The following is a 17507-nucleotide window of genomic DNA, read 5'->3' as shown; positions in this document are numbered from 1 at the left end:
GGATGTATTTAATTCCTTTTCTGTTCGTAGGAAAAATGAATTCCTGTACTTCTCCGGTCAGCAAAATTTCTTTCTAATTTTATCGTTCCTGTTGGACCTGGAAATATAGTGAGGATTTAAGTTGATGTTCCCGGTGTCGTTCTGAAAGATATCTAATCTTAATTGCTTATGCAATCTATTCCTAGCACGTAGCCTCCAAACCTCTAGTGGCTCCCTGGCTGATTCGTGTAAAAGCTGTGTGATGCTATTTTTTCTCTCGCAGCAGTTTTTGACGAATCGCACCGCTTTCCTTTTCATTGTACGTAGTTCGCGGATTAAATTTTTCTTTCGCTGGAACTCATATGCTCGCCGCATATTCGAGTTCTCTTTTCCTCCGAATCTCCTCTTCTGGCATCAAAATATCCTTCCCTGTGCTTCACCTCCTCTCTCACCGTTTTCATATCCTTCCTAAAGTCCCCTTAAAGAATTCACCGCTTCCCGACCCCTATTTTTTTTGGTTGGATCTTAATTTGTTGTTATTTATGTGAAGTGTTCCATAAAGTTTTTATTCATGTATTGGTTAACCGATGAAAAGCCCTTTGAAAGTTACGATGAAGATGGTGCGAGTTAGATAAGGGGTGAAAAAAAGGATCGAAATTTGGAACACATTTTGAATAGTAGTTAATGGAAGAAGGAAGTCTGAATAGAAAATAAGACCAATACACATGATGGCTAATTTAATTGCATATGCATTATACTTAATTTTCTCCTTTTTGGATCGAAAGAGAGAGATGATGTGTTGAACGAAATTTTCCTCGACTTCGTGAGTGGGTCTGCTGGTGTATGGTCGTCTTCACCTCCTCATGTCCTCTTGGCACGCACCCGCGCGTGAGGACGTTTTCATGACCGAATCCCCCCCCCCCACTCATTCAAAGCACCCTTACTATCTCCCTTTATCTCCCCGTGTCCCTCACCCCTTGTCCTCCGCGGCGGTAATAAAGGACCGCTCTGGTCGTGTTTCGTCTTTATTAAATTCTCCGATGTCGCGCGTATTCTCCCTCTCTCTCCATCTCCAGCCGCGAATTATCGCACCCAGTGTTCCCGTCTGCACATCATCCCCCAATCAACCTCCCCTACTCCTTATTCGTCACCCAGCACTAAGCTCAACCCCTTATGGTGAGGGCGTCGAGGCTGCCAGAGACGCGGCTATACGTCGGAACTCGTGGTCAAATATTCCAGAAGCTCCCTAAAATAACTCCCACCCAATATCGCTTTCCATTCCAACCAGAAAAATGAATTCTGTTCCTGAGCGCATAACGAAATACATAGTTATTAATACAAGATAGTTTTCATGCCATTTGCCATAGCAGAAATAAAAGAACTTTAACGTGTACCCTGTTTTAATGTCTTAAAGCCAGGTTAACGAGTTAATGTCTGTTTGCGTGAATGATTTTCGTGGACGGGAACAGAACATTAAGAAATGCATGAACCTAATTAAAACAGATTCTATTTTCTGTTCGTGAATTCGCACAAGTGGTTGCATGGTGCATTTTCGTGTTTATTCACGCGTTCATGCAGTGTGCCGGATTATTATTCGCGTTAAGACTCCCTACGATATTTCTATTGCTACTGAGCCACGGAAACTGAGTGTCCCTTTCGGGCGCATAAATCACTTTCTCGTATCACAAACAGTGGCAGGGCGTTCATTGATTCACTGAACGAGAAATTTGTCAAATATACTGGAGCACTCAGTTAGTATTAAAAGAGCTAGATTATCAAGTGGGTACCGTCTGGGCGCTAGGTCGGATTAGAAAAATTTATTTATTTTTTCGGAGAAACATTTCCTCTTGAAAAAAATTGTGGAATTCACTCGAAGTTAGGTCCTAGAAACCGAAAATCGAAGTTTTCGCCCATTCTGTCGTATTTGAGACTTTAAACTCAAGAAGTGGCTAGTAAGGAATATCGGTCGCATGTATTACAAAACGCACGCGGATGTTACCCGAAAGAGCTACTCTTCATCAAAAATAAGTTAACCCCTGTACGGATGAGTCAGTGATTTAAATAACATTAAGTCTTTGATGAAAGCATTTATATTGCTTATGGAATTAATCAAATCCGTTTCGTGGAATATGCTGCTAACAGGTATAAAATAATTTCAGCAATTTGCCTAATCTCACATCCATTGAAATCAATCAGTGAGCTTAATTGACCTATATCCTTGGCTAATGGGGGATGGATAAATATCTACCTACAAGTTTATGAGCTCAGTACGGTGCACGAACAACGCATGGCTCGCGTGAAAATAAAAACAAATCTCGATAACAATCTATGTTATGGAGAATGCACCTTTTGGTAATACCCTAATTCTCTTTGAATATGGCTTCCCTCTTAAAATTTCACTGCAGGAAGCAAATCAAGAAAATAAGTTTACCTGTTGAGGTAAAATATAACTCAAATATAATAATTTAACCTCCGATAAATATTTGGGTAAAATTTTAATGCTTTAGATTCGGGCAAACCTTGAAAATGGTCCACTGAATATACCCTGAACATTACAAGATGACAACGTAAATAAATGAAAATTCACTGTAAATTCCGAACTAACACTTAATTCCCTTACCATCGTTTCGACTAAACCATTTCATTATCAATAGTCTAGGCTTAATTTCATTATATAGGGCAGATAATGAAGAACACAAGATATAAGAACTTCGACGAACTGCAAGAAACTAGCTTCGGAAATCGAGGGCTTCTGTCAGGCACACAGCCATAAATTTGCTTCCAGGGAAGCATAGGTGGTATACGGGTTGCGTGTACTGATATTTTGGTGTCAATTCCCACGCATCGGGTTGGTTATTGGCTGGTATAATGGAATGCAACTATATCGTAAAATGGAGTGTAAGAAGATGCCCCTGGGCTAGTGTTCTCCTCAGTGAATGTATCGCGGGTGGTTGCCATAGCGAAAATATTTTGGGGGAGGTGGGATGGGAGCGTAGGCTCCCAAAGCCAAACCCCGCCCCGCCCCACCCACGGCTACGTGCATTTTAGGAATGGTTTACGATGAATGAATGACTCTGGAAACGGTCAATCGAGCGCTATGCTAAATGAAATATCTCTCCGATTTTTGAGTCTTAGAACCACTGCAGTTCGTGGTATCTTCCGGGCCTGCGTCCACGATTTTGTACTCGGCCAAACTTTCTACCCAAGTCTTCCGATTTCGGATTCGACCGGTTTTGCGGCTTTCCTTGAAAAATACAGAGCTTAAATGTCACTTGAATTGTGCAGTCGGTAGAGTTACCTCACATCTAATCCCTCGTCTTTCCCATGTGAGTATGGAGTAAAGTCAGATTGCGGCCAGTTAATGTGGCCTCAGTTGAGCGAAGGGTTGTGAGTTTTTCTTTTAAGTGCCGAGTTCCCTTACTCATAGAATAAAAGCGTATACTTTTTGCATGCGTGCTATCGATATAGGTTAGAGGTTATTTCAAATGCGAACAATAATGACAGCAATGTATCGTAAATCGGCTGCAAAAGACGATACTCAACATTCCTTGAGAATCTAGGGACTTTTTTAAGCAATAAACAAAAAACTGATATAAATCGATTATATTAACTGCGTATTAATTTTATTTCAAGTATGCGATTATAATTGTCTGAAACATAATTAATCTTTCAGCTTAATTAAATGAGAGCATTGAGCGAGTATCTATCAGCAATACAAATGCGCAATCTCGCCCATTTTGAGATTAATTGTATCAGGCAATTTTAATCGCACATTTTCATCCAACCTTAATTAGTTAATTTTATTAAAAATCCGCGGTATTAAATAAAATGTCGAAAGGGCTAGTTGCCCAAGAAAAACAGTTTTCATCGTAACCGTAAAGTGTGTCAAATAAATGTTTGCGTTGCCATAGCTCAGTAACTGAGGAGTGCGACCCCATGTTTATGGACAAAAAAATGTCTAAAATTGTCTCCCCTACAACTTCCTGAAGTACTGCTGATTCCTCTTGAAACAACCTGTATTTACGTGTTAATTTAGGTCATTTTCAAATGGCACGATTGCGCAACGCTCTTTTCATGATCGAATTTCAGTTCTACCACTCCCTTATTCCGATGTGAGTGCGTGTATTATGACGCGCATATGACTGAGCATTCAGTGACACACTAGACACACCTCTCTCCACAACTTGGGGTATTTTCGACTTCCCTTCTTTCAATGTCAATTTTGGCGTCCTCATACGTTTACAGCCGCCTCGTTTAGTTGCGTTTTAATATATGGGAGTAACGCGGATAGAATTTTTTAAATTGAAATTAAAAAGAACCTTGTGCTTTCAAATTAATGTGAAAGCACAAAGTTCTTCTTTTTAATTTTAATAATGAATCGCTTTCACCAAGTTGCGCCTCAAACAATCAATTTTTAAATTGAGTTTTTGTCCAGTTTTTAGCCAATCCTTTCCCGAAAATAATACAAATACATTTCATATATTCAGGGAAACCATAAAGTAATAATGGTGGAATATTATGCCATCATTCACTGCCGAAGCTGCATTCCATTCGTCTGAGGTCGCCGAGTTTCGATCATGCATTCTCTGAGGTGTACTGTAACCGTCTCCGGCTTCGGGATATATGTATAGGATGGGATTGAGGGTGGAGTGATCGCTTCGCCGCGGGAGTCGGCCGTTGAGTGGCGGCACGTGTTTGCCCAGCGCCCGCGATGGATTTGCTGCCGCCGGGAGGGAGTTGAGGAGGGAAGGGTAAAAGGATAAGGCGACTTCAATCCGCCGACGGGAACCTGAGCACCAGTTGTGTTCCCCCCTTTAATGGCGATGTGGGGGGGTGGTGACTGAGTGGCGGGCGATGCTACGCTGGGAGATGGATTGGGTTTTTAAGTCCCCAGAGGGTGGGGTAATCACTGTGAAATATCTCCAAGTTTCCACGTTACGACTTTCCCGCTTACGATGAACTGTTCTTTTTGGGCGTCATCAGTTGTGTGGTTTGTGCTCGTTCGATTTTTTTATAATCCAAGGTGGCGCAAGATTTTTTCTTAAAAATTACTGAACAGAAAACACTGTAAAATTCCGTCGTCGGTAAAAATTTTCGGAGGTTCTAATGGGAGGGATTACGTTTCCGGGGGTTTGTTGGGACGGGGGACACTTAATACCATTTCTCCGGAACATTTCGGAGTGGTTTGAACCCGTTCGCTTTGGCCTTGTTCAGTAAATCCATGATGGAATGAGTACACAATCAGGTTCATCAGACAGTTGATATCAATCAGATGATGATGAGGTAGGTTTCTGCTACGTGTGAAATCTGAATATGACGGTTAAGCATAGTTCCAGTGGTCGCTAGCCAACTTTCTCTTTTAATGCGTGAAGTTTTGAGAATACATCATTAAAATGGTGTACCATTCCTTTTAGCCATATTACGTTCATTCATCCTAAAAGTTAGGCAAATATATGTTCATTGATTATCGTTTGTGTGGAAAATGGGCATTACTATTTTCCTTTTCAAAAATTGAATTTTCACCTTTCAACTTTTTTTGTTCCACAGTTAAAATTTCATTTGATAGATGGTTAGACCACATGTAATTGGGTCCTCTTTATTCAAGCTGTGATATTTTCACCATTTTTGTAATGACTTGCCTTCCAATATGTTCCATGTAGTCCCATGTTATGAAAAAAAATTAAAATGAAAACAGTATGTACTCGCTTGTGAAACCGCATGGTACCACAGCAATATTTTGATGAGTATGTGAATCTGTCTTTCTTTGAACAGCTTACCTGATGTGAGATGAAGATAATTGAATGTTTTATATTCTTTTTAATTTCAGGGAGTTATTGAAGACCCGCCCAAAAGTTTCTGTGAAAGACGAAGAAAAAGCTGGAAAATGGCTATGCTATCACTCCGTATCAGCATTGTGGAGCGAGATGTCACCAAGACAATGCAGTTTGACCCGTCCACATCTGTTTTTGATGCATGCCGCATAATTCGTGAAAAAATCTCAGAAGCCAATTTAGGGCAACGTAAGTGCAACCATGGCAGAATAATTACTGTGGATTAATGTTGGTTTTTGCGTGATTTTAAATGCAACGAGTATTAAATTTGGTCATGTGTGGTATAGTTATATGTGTCAACTACATATGTTGAATGACTGGGAACATAAAGATTAAGCTTCTTGTTATTCAATTATTAAATAGAAATCAACAGACTAAGTGCATTAATTTTTATAATAAATTGCTTGCATTGTAAAAAGGAATTAAGTATTTTATTAGGCTGATATGCAAAGGGTAATTCAACCTTCATGTTGGTGAGAAATATGTATTTTTTCTTTATGGATAAATTGCATAAAATGATAATGTGCACTGAGTCTCATAGCCAACGGTGTTATTTTTTTTAGAATATGGGAATTACATTTTTTCAAATGTGCATCAATTACATTGTAGAGATTAAATCAACAAAACTTATTTGATTATTAATGAATTCTAATGCTTGAAGAGGAATTTAAAGGCTATACTTTCATTTTGTAAGTGTATCTTAGTGTAGCAGATGTATAATTCTATTTATTATTTCAGCAAAAGACTATGGCCTCTTCTTGGCTGATGAAGATGCCAAAAAAGGAGTATGGCTTGAGCCAGGAAGAAACCTGGAATACTATATTTTGAGGAATGGGGTAAGTGTAGGAGTCACTTAAAAGAAGTTCTGTGCTGTTGGGAGCCTATTTTTACCGAAAAAAAAAATATTCATCATTTAAGACAGACTTCCTTGAAATGAAAGTTTCTATTCTTATATTTTTCGTGCAACAAGATTATTAATTTGCTGGTTCCTCACAAAATAGCTTAGTTAGGTGCTTTCATTAAATTTTATCATTACTCTCATGTCACTCATTGGGTTTCACATTATATTAGTTTTTATGAAGCAAAATTTATATTTTAATTGTTATCTGCATTTTTTGTATGCTTAGGCCAGCATTGCTATCTTATAGCAATTTACATATTTTTAAGTTTCAAATATAATATCTGGAAAATATATTATAACACTGACAGAGAACAGAGACCTGATATTTTGCTCGAGGCATTGCTAAATTTTGACTGATCTTGGTATGAAATATGTGTGCAGAATTTACAGAGGATGAACTTCCATGGGAACTAACCAGTGGGATGGCCACATTTCAGCCTCGAGTTGATGCTCCAAGTCACAAAATTGTAATAAAATAGCATATAAAATGGCTTTAAAACTGTTTGTACACAGCCAACAGCTTTCACAGTGAAATTTCTGTGGCAGGAAATAAGAATGGATAGACAAGTGTTATCCCGTAGCCTTGCAACTTGCTTAAATCATTGACGCAAATTAAACTGCTTGAATATAAGTTCAGGGATAGGAGATAAGATCTTTGATCTCTAGGGTTATGCATTATACTATAATGCCTGTTACCACTGTTTGTTTCGTATATGTAGCTAATTATTTGAAGGGAAAATTTTTCTCTGTATTAATTTCAAATTTTTGTATCAATAAACATTTCAACTGTGTTATTTTTAAGCAGCTATATTTAAAACGATAGTTTCTTGTCATTCTATAATATTTTATGACCTCCTTTTTCTACATCAGGATCTCCTGGAATATCGCAAGAAGTTGAGAACATTGAGAGTTAGGATGTTGGATGGGATGCTGAAAACTCTGATGGTGGATGACAGTCAACCTGTGGCAAATTTGATGGTGGTCATTTGCACAAAGATAGGTCTGTATTTACACTTTGAATTGTCATTGCTTTATTTAAAGGCACTTATATAATGCTCACTATAATTATTATTTTATTTCATTCTAATAGGAATAACGAATCATGACGAGTACAGTCTTGTCCGAGAGGAGGAAGAAAAGGAAGAAAATGAGAATAAGGGACATAATTTTGGAACTCTAACATTGAAGAGGAGGAAAGAAGAAAAGGAACGAGATGCCAAGATGGAGCAGTTGAGGAAAAAGCTCAAGACTGACGATGAAGGTCAGTTTTTCCTTTTAATTTAGACTAGCATCTGTTAATAAATTCAGATCTTCAGAAAATATATTTAGATGAGTTAACACATTCAATGCGGGCCCGATTTTCATGAACGTCGTCAGAATCGGCCGATAAAATAAGAAAGAGAAATAGAGGTTTTCACGCCATAACTTCCGTTCAAATACTGATATTTACAAACGGCACACTCGGGTCAAAAGAGGGAAGCTTGCTGAAGGCCACGCACACAATCGGAAGACTCGGAAGTGGATGTTAGTCATGTGCGGTGGCGGAGAAAGGGTGTCCGACCGGCAGAGCACGTCAATTGACGTGCCCCGCATCTCGGCTTGGACGGGACCACGTCCATTGGCGTGCTCCGCACTGAATGTGTTAAAAAAGTGATCCTGATTGTATTGGATCTAATGAAAGGTCCTTGATTAAGGAACTTGCCATGCCATATCATATTGTCTCTTACATGTATTTTTACTTTATATTCTTACAGTCAAATATTTAATAACTTTATTTAATATGCATCCTTTTATGGAGGAGTTCAATTATTGACAACATGAATTTTCTGTCTGAATGAGGTTTAAAAGCTAGAATATTCTGATATCTGAATCAGAATATTCTTATATCTGCTCTCCCTTAGAAAATGTTCACTTATATTTCACAGACAAGTCTACATACACCAACTATAATGCCTTATTTTTTTTACAGTGAATTGGATTGACCCATCAAAAACTTTGAGGGAGCAGGGAATTGATGAAAGTGAAACAGTTCTCCTTAGACGAAAGTTCTTCTTTTCTGACCAAAACATTGATTCCCGGGATCCAGTACAGCTAGGTTTACTCTATGTGCAAGCCCGTGATGCTATTGTTGATGGTACTCATCCTGTGACTCAGGAGAAGGCCTGCCAGTTTGCTGGAATCCAGTGTCAAATTCAGTTTGGAGATTACAATGAGAACAAGCACAGGCCAGGCTTTTTAGAGTAAGGAAATTTATAGAATTACATGCATTAAAACCCATCTTGAGAAGCCATCACAGGGGTAGTGTGGCCCCTCAAGTAAAGGGATGCTGAAAGTTGGGAAAATTTAAATAGCTAATTTGCAGTAGTTGGTATAATAGTCCTCCCTTAGAGTTCAAATTGATAAGACTATTAACTTGTACTATTTTAAATGCTGTTTTTGATTATCAAACATAAAATCTGGCTATTCTTGCTAGATGGAGTGGAATTTGTCCACGTTGGAATAATGAGGTATACTTTCCTGAAATTTATTTTCTGGTTTAATTCAGTTTTGAATGTTACTACACTTACCTCAGGGAGGTGACAGAGATGAACCCTCAGTATGATGTAGTTGTATTGAAACCTGGGTTGAATTTAAAGTTATCTTTGTGGCATATTGCTTGTTACTCTGCTAAGATTCTCTATTAGTATGGAAAAGGATTTAATTATCTTTTTACTGCTTTTAATAATGGCTTCATTTATGTTACTTATGATGTATGTTTATTTTCACTTGAATACTAATTTTCTGTTTTGATTATTCTTCCTCAGCTTGAAAGAATTTCTACCACAATCTTATGTAAAAGTTAAGGGTATTGAGAAAAAAGTATTTGCTGAGCACAAGAAACACTTAGGGCTATCAGAACTTGATGCAAAGGTGCTTTATACCAAGACTGCTCGGTCACTCAAAACATATGGAGTAACATTCTTCCTTGTGAAGGTATGTTTGTGTATTATTGTATTTTTATTTTGTGTGTTAAGTGCTTCTTAAAATGTATAATTGTTTCTATATTTGCTCTTTGTTATACTGCTTGAAATTTTTCATGGCTTATCTTTTATATTGTACTACATAAGGGTCATTATGTTTGTAGCTGTAGAATTTAGAAGTCTACATGAAAGGGTGCATAATGGGCAGTGGGAAAAATACTGTGATTGCATTATCTGATTCAATCAGCAATGAATTTTTCTTACACCTAGTCATAGCATTTTCCATCGGCATAATTAGTTAAACTAAAGAACTTAGATCATGTTTTCAAATGAACTGATCGTTGAAAGAGAGATAATCCATTCATCTGATCATTTTCTTAGCACATGTTACTTAGGTTTTTGTGCAAGCTTTGCTTATCTCAAAATGAAATGTGACCTGAGACAGTGTCTTGGGAATGCCTGATGCTGGCATTATTCCAAGATACCTTGTGAGGAAAGCATTGATAATAATGATGATATATTTGTCAAAATATTGGAAATTCGTATAAAAAGCGACATGTCAAGGGATGTTAATAATAATGATATTAATATTTGAATTTAGCCTAGTGAGAAGGATTGCATGTTTAAAATGTACTCATAATCGCAATGAATTGACAACTTCTCTTGAAGGAAACTTTGTTGTACAATTTTTTATAATATTTTTATTTATTTGTTTTATTTGACTGGAAGAAGTTGATAAATTATCCAAGAAATATTTTATTGAAACACGAATAATGAAGGCTCTTCTGTATGTGGTTGATTTTCCTCAACCCAAAACTTCACATTTTTTTTGTAGGAAAAAATGAAAGGGAAGAACAAGCTGGTTCCACGTTTGCTTGGTGTGACAAAAGACTCAGTCCTGCGTCTGGACGAAAGGACAAAGGAAATTTTGAAGACATGGCCCCTGACCACCGTCCGCCGCTGGGGAGCCTCACCAAACACATTCACTCTTGACTTTGGGGATTACTCTGACCAGTATTACTCAGTGCAGACCACTGAGGCTGAGCAAATCCTTCAGCTGATTTCCGGCTACATAGACATCATTTTAAAGAAGGTAAGTTTTATTCCATTCATTAAAAGTACTTATGAACCCAGTGATCGTGTTGTGTTATCTCATAACTGCTTGACTCAAGTTTATCTTAATCCAATGTGTAAATACAGATAAGTGTCTATGACTGATAATCAACAAATTCATTGAAGGTCTTCTCTTATAATTTATTATCTTAGAGATGTCAGTCCACGACCATTGTAGGGATGCATGTGTGATACAATAAGCTTTTATTGACTGTAGCTCATTAAGGAGGGTAGTTAATAAACAATATGTTTTTCCAGTGTTTATTGGTTACATTTACTATATTAACTAATGAAGCCTGAAATCAAATTTCCAAAATTAATCGTTGTCAGATGTGCTCCAACTTCAGGAAATGTTAAGAAATATTATTGCAAAAAAGTTTGACTTTAGACTATGAATATATATCATGTAGTTTCTACCATTTTATTTCTCCCTCTGAATAAGTTTTTTTTCTCTGATCTTCTTCAATTTACCTAATCAGCTAATTCCTTAGGTTTCTAAATATTTTCTATTTGTTATATTTTTCTATGATTACCTAAGCTGAGAGTAGTTGTCCACCCAACCTCTATTTTTTGTTTTCATCTATGTATTAGTGTGGCGTCATCAAAATTAGTGGCTCTAATGCCTAACTGCTCGTATCTTTCTCTCCAGGGATCAGGGTGTCTCACTATGATACGACATAACGCCAGGGAATGATTGGGCATAGCATTACAAAGATATTTGTTCCTTTGGACCAGGGGTCTTAGTTCAGTCCTTATCATTTTATTTGCCCTTTTTAATGAGGCGATTTTCTGTATCTTCTTTGATATCATTTAGTCTAAGGTATTTTCTACTGGGCGTGATACCATGCATCAGTGCCTCAGCTTATATTCCATGCCCATATATCCTTCCCCGAAGGTGTCTGGTGGCTTTTTGACAATATTTTGTGATTCTTTTCTTTGAAGAAAAAGCTTTGTTATCAAGTAAGTTTAACCATTGTTTCTTATGTAATGTAATTTTATTTCCAGAAAAAAGCCAAGGACCATTTTGGTATTGAAGGTGATGAAGGCTCAACCATGGTTGAAGTTAGTGTCTCTCCTCTGAAGTAAGTACGCATGTATTAAGGTTTTCAGTTTATTTTGAATCAAGGATGAGTCGGTTCTTAAATTTTTTCGGTTCTCGGTTCCGGTCAGGTCGTCCCACATCAGTTCTCGGTTATCAATACTCTCTTCCAAGGAGGAACTCTGATAATCTGAATTAATGGCAAATTTAAATGAACAGCCACAAGAAGTGAATGAAAATAATTTCACTAAAAATGTAAATTAGCAGGAAAGCTCTGTAGCAAAAACTAAGATTGTCTCCATAATTTTATTTGCCTATCGAAAAAGTATACATAACACGTTTGTTAAAGAATGCATGATCAACTAGTGTGTCACATTACATCAGGCAGCCACTGGTTCTTTCTCCAGGTTTTAATTTAAGAAATTCGACATTTTTACCCTATCTGCATCTAATCTAGTCTTTTTTGGCAGAAATATTGCCATGACCAGGCGTTCACTGAAAATAGTAATGGTGGATGTTGATTTTGAAGGGCCATGCGGACTATGCTTGGAGCACAGAATACATACTGCATATCATCAAAATTAATGGGGAAACTCCATTAACTTCTGATGACATCAACCATTAATTTCTTGTAACTTGTGAGTTAGTTCAAAATATATTCTGTATTCTGCGATGTAGCTTACATTGCTACTGAAATTGACAACTTATTCGCATGCTTCACTATCACTGTTCTTATAACCTCAACAATAAACTGCTCAGCATGCCGGTACAGCGACACCATGGATAAACTGGGCGGCCTAGAGTTAACACAAAATTGTAAAGCAGTGTTGCATTCTGCAGGATAACAACACCTTTCGATGCATTGCATAGGTTTATCAACTTACAAACAAGCTCTTGGAATGCATCTTGCTCATATGTGAAGAATTACTGTATATATACATGATTCAATCGTAAGACCACTTTCAGACGAAACAATTTTCTGCCATTCACGGCACGGCACATGGCATTGCAATGAGTCGTCTCCGGTCATCTCGTCTGAAAGCTGGCTAAATTTCACGTGAATGGCTGCCGACAAAAAGGCGTTTCGTCTGAAAGCGGACTCAAATATAGCATTGTCTGTATTTCATGACGTAGACGGCACATCGCCGGGCCAAATTGGCACCAAATTCAAATCCGTTAATTTCCAGCAATTTGACTTGTTTGAAGACATCCATAGAGACTGATGGTAAGTTGAAACAACGGCACCATGCTTTGGACAGGAGCAGGCAAAAAGTCTGCTCGTTTGAAAGCAGCATAAGTGGCAGTGTCTATGGAAATATAGCAATTTTGGCGAGAGGGACAAACTAATGAACCCCTAAAATGCTCGAGTTAGCGAGCAGCTCTCAAAAGAAAAAAAGCGTGGAAGCCATGCAATCAGGAAGTAATAAATGCGTGCTTTAATCTCTTTTAACTTTTTGGCCTTAAATACTGACCATTTTGGCTTAGGGCACCAAATTCAAATCCTCACCACCATTCCGATCTGGTTCCAAAGTACCGACTATATGCGACCAGTTCTCTATACCGGTTCCACAGCCAAGAACCAGCAGTACCGAGAACCGGGTACCGGAACTGACCCATCTCTACTTTGAATGTGTTATTTGTGTTATATTGGTTAACACTGTGTTTGGGACTGTTTTTCAGGGCCACCATTCTTCAGCATGAAACTGCTTCCAAAGTGGAGAAAGTTAATACAGAATCTGTCGCTAAACCTGCAGTCATGAGAGCTGGAGCTGATGGTGAGCCATATTTTTTTATTCTTTTTTTTCTTTTTTTTTAACTCATTCTGTTTAAGCTCATTTAAAGATTTTGGATGAAAATACAGTTTGGCACCCAGAATCTGGAATTCCTTAATTTGTTAACTTGCATAATCTGGTAATATTTCCAATGTGTGCTTTTAGAAAATTTGCTATTTATAATGATTTTTGCTGAATATATAATTGCATTCGCCTTTATTTGGCGAAGCTATTTTCCACTTTTAACAAAAATTCTCCTCTTTTATCTGTGGACAAGAGGTAACACAGTTACTCTTTTAATTATTTCTAACTGAGATGCACTGCTGATGCAATGCAGACATGACTCAAATTGCCACTCTGCATAGTAGTTAGAAGACTAAGATGAATATCAGAAGACTTTTTAAGTAATCTCTGTATTACTTGTATTGAAAAATAATGGCAGCATTTCCAGCTATCTCAATCTTTGTTATTCTGCAATGCATACATATCCATGATATATGTATTCTTCTCACTCTGCTGTAATGCATGAACTCCTATTGGTTGAATATGACTGTGTTAGTTAATTTAGAGACAATTATGTACTTCCTAAATCATTGTAAATTAAACATATTTAATTTAAATTTCATCCAACTTCTTTGAATGACGTATTGAATTCCATCATGAAAATCATTGCAGACCCTTAAATTAAACTGGCTACTACCACAGCACCCAAAATCAGACAAAACCCCAAATGCAGCATCACCAAATCCTGAAGGTGCCAGATTCTGGATACTGAATTGTAAATCAATTGGATTTCAGTGCTTTTTTACAGCATTATTATTTTAAGCAAAATGCTCTAGTTTTGCTTTCATTTTTGCTTCTAGTTATGGATTTTCCATGTTTGTCCGAATATATCCTCCTCCCATATTTATTCAAAAACGTCTGTCTTGAGAAGGTGTTGCACAGACTCCTTTTGAGCATAATTCTACACTTCCTAGTTGCTGATTGTATGGAGGATGCAAAGAACATTTGCTGATTACATTTTCTCATGTTTATTGAACTAAAATGTGGGACATAACTAATAATGTAGAAGCAATTTTTGCATAAGAAATGAGAAAATTTGTGGAGTTGCTGATGAGATGATATCTCATAAATTCTTGATCTTGTGAAGGGCTTTATTCATAAATATTTTTGAGGGGTGATTTTCAGATAAAGGTTATGTTCGGGCAAACATGGTGACAGATGAGCTCATCAAGTTTCAAGAAAACAGTTATAATTTTTGTACATACATTCATATTAAATATGCTATTCTCTTTAATTATTTGATGCCTTGAATGAATGTTTGAAGTATAAAATTATGTCTCATTTGATGTTTATTGGCTTTGAAAATGTTGAACAATATTGCAATTTTCAATTTTTTTTTATTTAGGCATGTGATGATGGTCATAAAATGATGCATTAATCTTTAATTTAAAAAATGGTTAGTGGTGTGTTTATGTGAATTTAAGTTTTTAACCTGATTATTCATTGGCTCTTGCATATCTATTGATTCTCTGATGCTTGGACGATCAATCCATTCTTAGGGAGGGAGACCCCAAACGGATGATCTACTCCTTATCATTTTCTTAACAGCTTTCTGTTTGGTTTCTGTGAAATGCTTTTCCTGAATCTTTTTTGCCCATTCCATTGAAAACCTACTTGTTTTTACTTTTGGAAGGGCAGGAAAAGGTAATATAACATGAGAGTAAGGGAATATTTGGGGGATGGCTTATAATAATACATAATAATTATGAATTTATTCAAAACCTAATTTAGGGCAACCTTGTCCTTTCTTAGAATTTACTGATTGAACAAACTCATATCTACCTAGGTGGGATTTAAATCCACAGCCTTTGGGTTACTGGGCTGGGACTTCAACCTGCCACCACTAACATAAGTCGGGAAGTTATTATTATTAATGGTAGGCAGATAATCCAAAGAATGCTTGTTTAAGAAATGATTTATAATCTACGTTATTCTTGATTTTGGTGAGCTTAATTTTATCAGTAGTCAAATTTCTCATGGAGGCACTATAAAATTTCTCATGTAGGCACTATAAAATTTTATCTTTTATTCATATTATTGAGAATTCTTCAAAGAATTCTTTTCTTCTCAGCCAATTTTTATGCAAATTCTTAGGGTTAAGCCTAAGAGTATTTACCTGTACTTCTGCAATTCCTTAATGCATCATTCTGTGACGTCATATGAGTTAACAGGGTTTTCATGTAATCTTATGTTGCACAAATACTTTGAGATTGTTTTTTGCATGAGAAATTGATGGCTGCTTTTTTGGCCATCGACTGCCTCTTTCGCAGGGGCAAGAACGTACGGCACGGGGCACATGGGTATGGCTCAGTTCACCACAATCAGTGGTCAGGCTAATGTTGCCCACACCCCACCTATGGTAAGAATATGCTTATTTTCTTCTTTTTACCTTAAAACTTGAATATAGATATGTTTAAGTTTAGTTATAACTTTTTATTGAGAGAGAAACCCTGTGCACTCAATTATAGATAAAATGCTCAAGCTGAATATTATGGCATAAATACAATTTGTATTGAGAGATTATATGTTTTTGGTTCTGGGGATTCATTTCAAGCAGGTGACTTAGAAGTTATCACGTTTTGAATGATGGAATGAGTGTTGAACCTTTTGGATACAGCATATGATTATCTCGTGGGAGATAACGTAAAATTTTTCAGATTTCATAGGACAGACTAAGTTATTAGGAATAGATATAAGTTTGTGAGAATTATTCTTAAATTTTAATTAGATTTGCATGTGGCAAAATTGAAAAAAATTAGGCCGAAAATTACAAGTATTACTATAATGAAGTCACTGATTTTTGGGTCACTTTAATTTCTCATATCACTGTTCCTCTGTGGTACAGAGCTGTCAAGTTATTAACCTAAGTGATCAGGGTTGGGAAGTAGAATGTGTAGTTTATCCAAATGCACAATATTGTACAATGAAGGTCAAACCTATCATGGGAGGCTATAATTTATTGCTTTTGGTTTGTTATTTTTTTTAACTCTCAATACACTGATTATTGCCTAAATGTACATTTTGCTTCGTAGTCTGCCATTGTTCCTTGGAAAATTCATGTACATAATACTGTGCACAATTCATGGCTTGTAGAATTTTGGGCATACTTGTTGAGCTTTATGAGCTGTTTGTGGCCATGACTTCTATTATGATGAATGTTGTTACTAAAATTGACCATTGAACATTTAATGTTTTATGTTCCCCTATAAATCAATGGACCATTGGTTAATGATGTTGCTACAAATAAAATTTTATTGACTGGTTTTACATAAGAATTAATTTATATTAAAAAGTTCATCTAGAATTAATTCATCAAAAAGTCATTAGTTATATATGAATAAATGCTCTTCTCAGTCAATAGTAATGTGTTGTATTGCAGTATTATAACTGCTGTTAGTTTCAGATCTATAAATATTGCTGTAAAGATATTCATTTGTGAAGTTTTGCTCCCTGGTAAGTCTCTATACTTGATAGTTGAATAAGGGAAAAGCTGTTTTGTTATCTAATTGTGCGACCTTCCCTCTGGGATTTCTTCCATTTCATTCCATGCTTTCTTTAGATGGATATCTGGGGATCAGAGTAGGTACATAACCTTTTTGCTGGTTCTGTATGCTTTGGTGGGATTCTATGAAACCAAAGCAGTTAGTAAGTAGTTGGGTTGTAGATTTTTTTTGAATTCTTGGTGTCAATATTTTTGGTGTCCTTAAGTTTTCTCATAAGCTGGTAAAACATCTTTCAAATCAGTTACAGTTATTTATCAGTTACCATTGCTTGCTGAATTTTCATTCGTATTTACATACTGTAAACTGTTATTAATTTGGCATGATTATCATATATTTCCCAGAAAGT

The 17507-nt window shown here is 36.6% G+C and overlaps 1 protein-coding gene across 3 annotated transcripts in view; it reads left to right on the top strand.

Annotated features, from left to right (window-relative positions):
* Positions 1–17507, top strand: part of LOC124165382 (talin-1) — a 310193-nt gene that overhangs the window by 246174 nt on the left and 46512 nt on the right. For all 3 annotated transcript variants that reach the window (XM_046542766.1, XM_046542767.1, XM_046542769.1), the window contains 10 exons: positions 5807–5999; positions 6549–6646; positions 7582–7711; positions 7802–7972; positions 8681–8951; positions 9516–9684; positions 10507–10764; positions 11790–11866; positions 13504–13598; positions 15929–16017. In XM_046542766.1, the coding sequence (XP_046398722.1) occupies positions 5864–5999; positions 6549–6646; positions 7582–7711; positions 7802–7972; positions 8681–8951; positions 9516–9684; positions 10507–10764; positions 11790–11866; positions 13504–13598; positions 15929–16017 (1494 nt within the window). In that variant the 5' untranslated portion in view covers positions 5807–5863. The remainder of the gene's footprint in view (positions 1–5806; positions 6000–6548; positions 6647–7581; positions 7712–7801; positions 7973–8680; positions 8952–9515; positions 9685–10506; positions 10765–11789; positions 11867–13503; positions 13599–15928; positions 16018–17507) is intronic.

Source organism: Ischnura elegans, chromosome 9, assembly GCF_921293095.1.
Source record: "Ischnura elegans chromosome 9, ioIscEleg1.1, whole genome shotgun sequence".
Taxonomy (NCBI): domain Eukaryota; kingdom Metazoa; phylum Arthropoda; class Insecta; order Odonata; family Coenagrionidae; genus Ischnura; species Ischnura elegans.
This window is presented reverse-complemented; position numbering and strand designations above follow the sequence as displayed.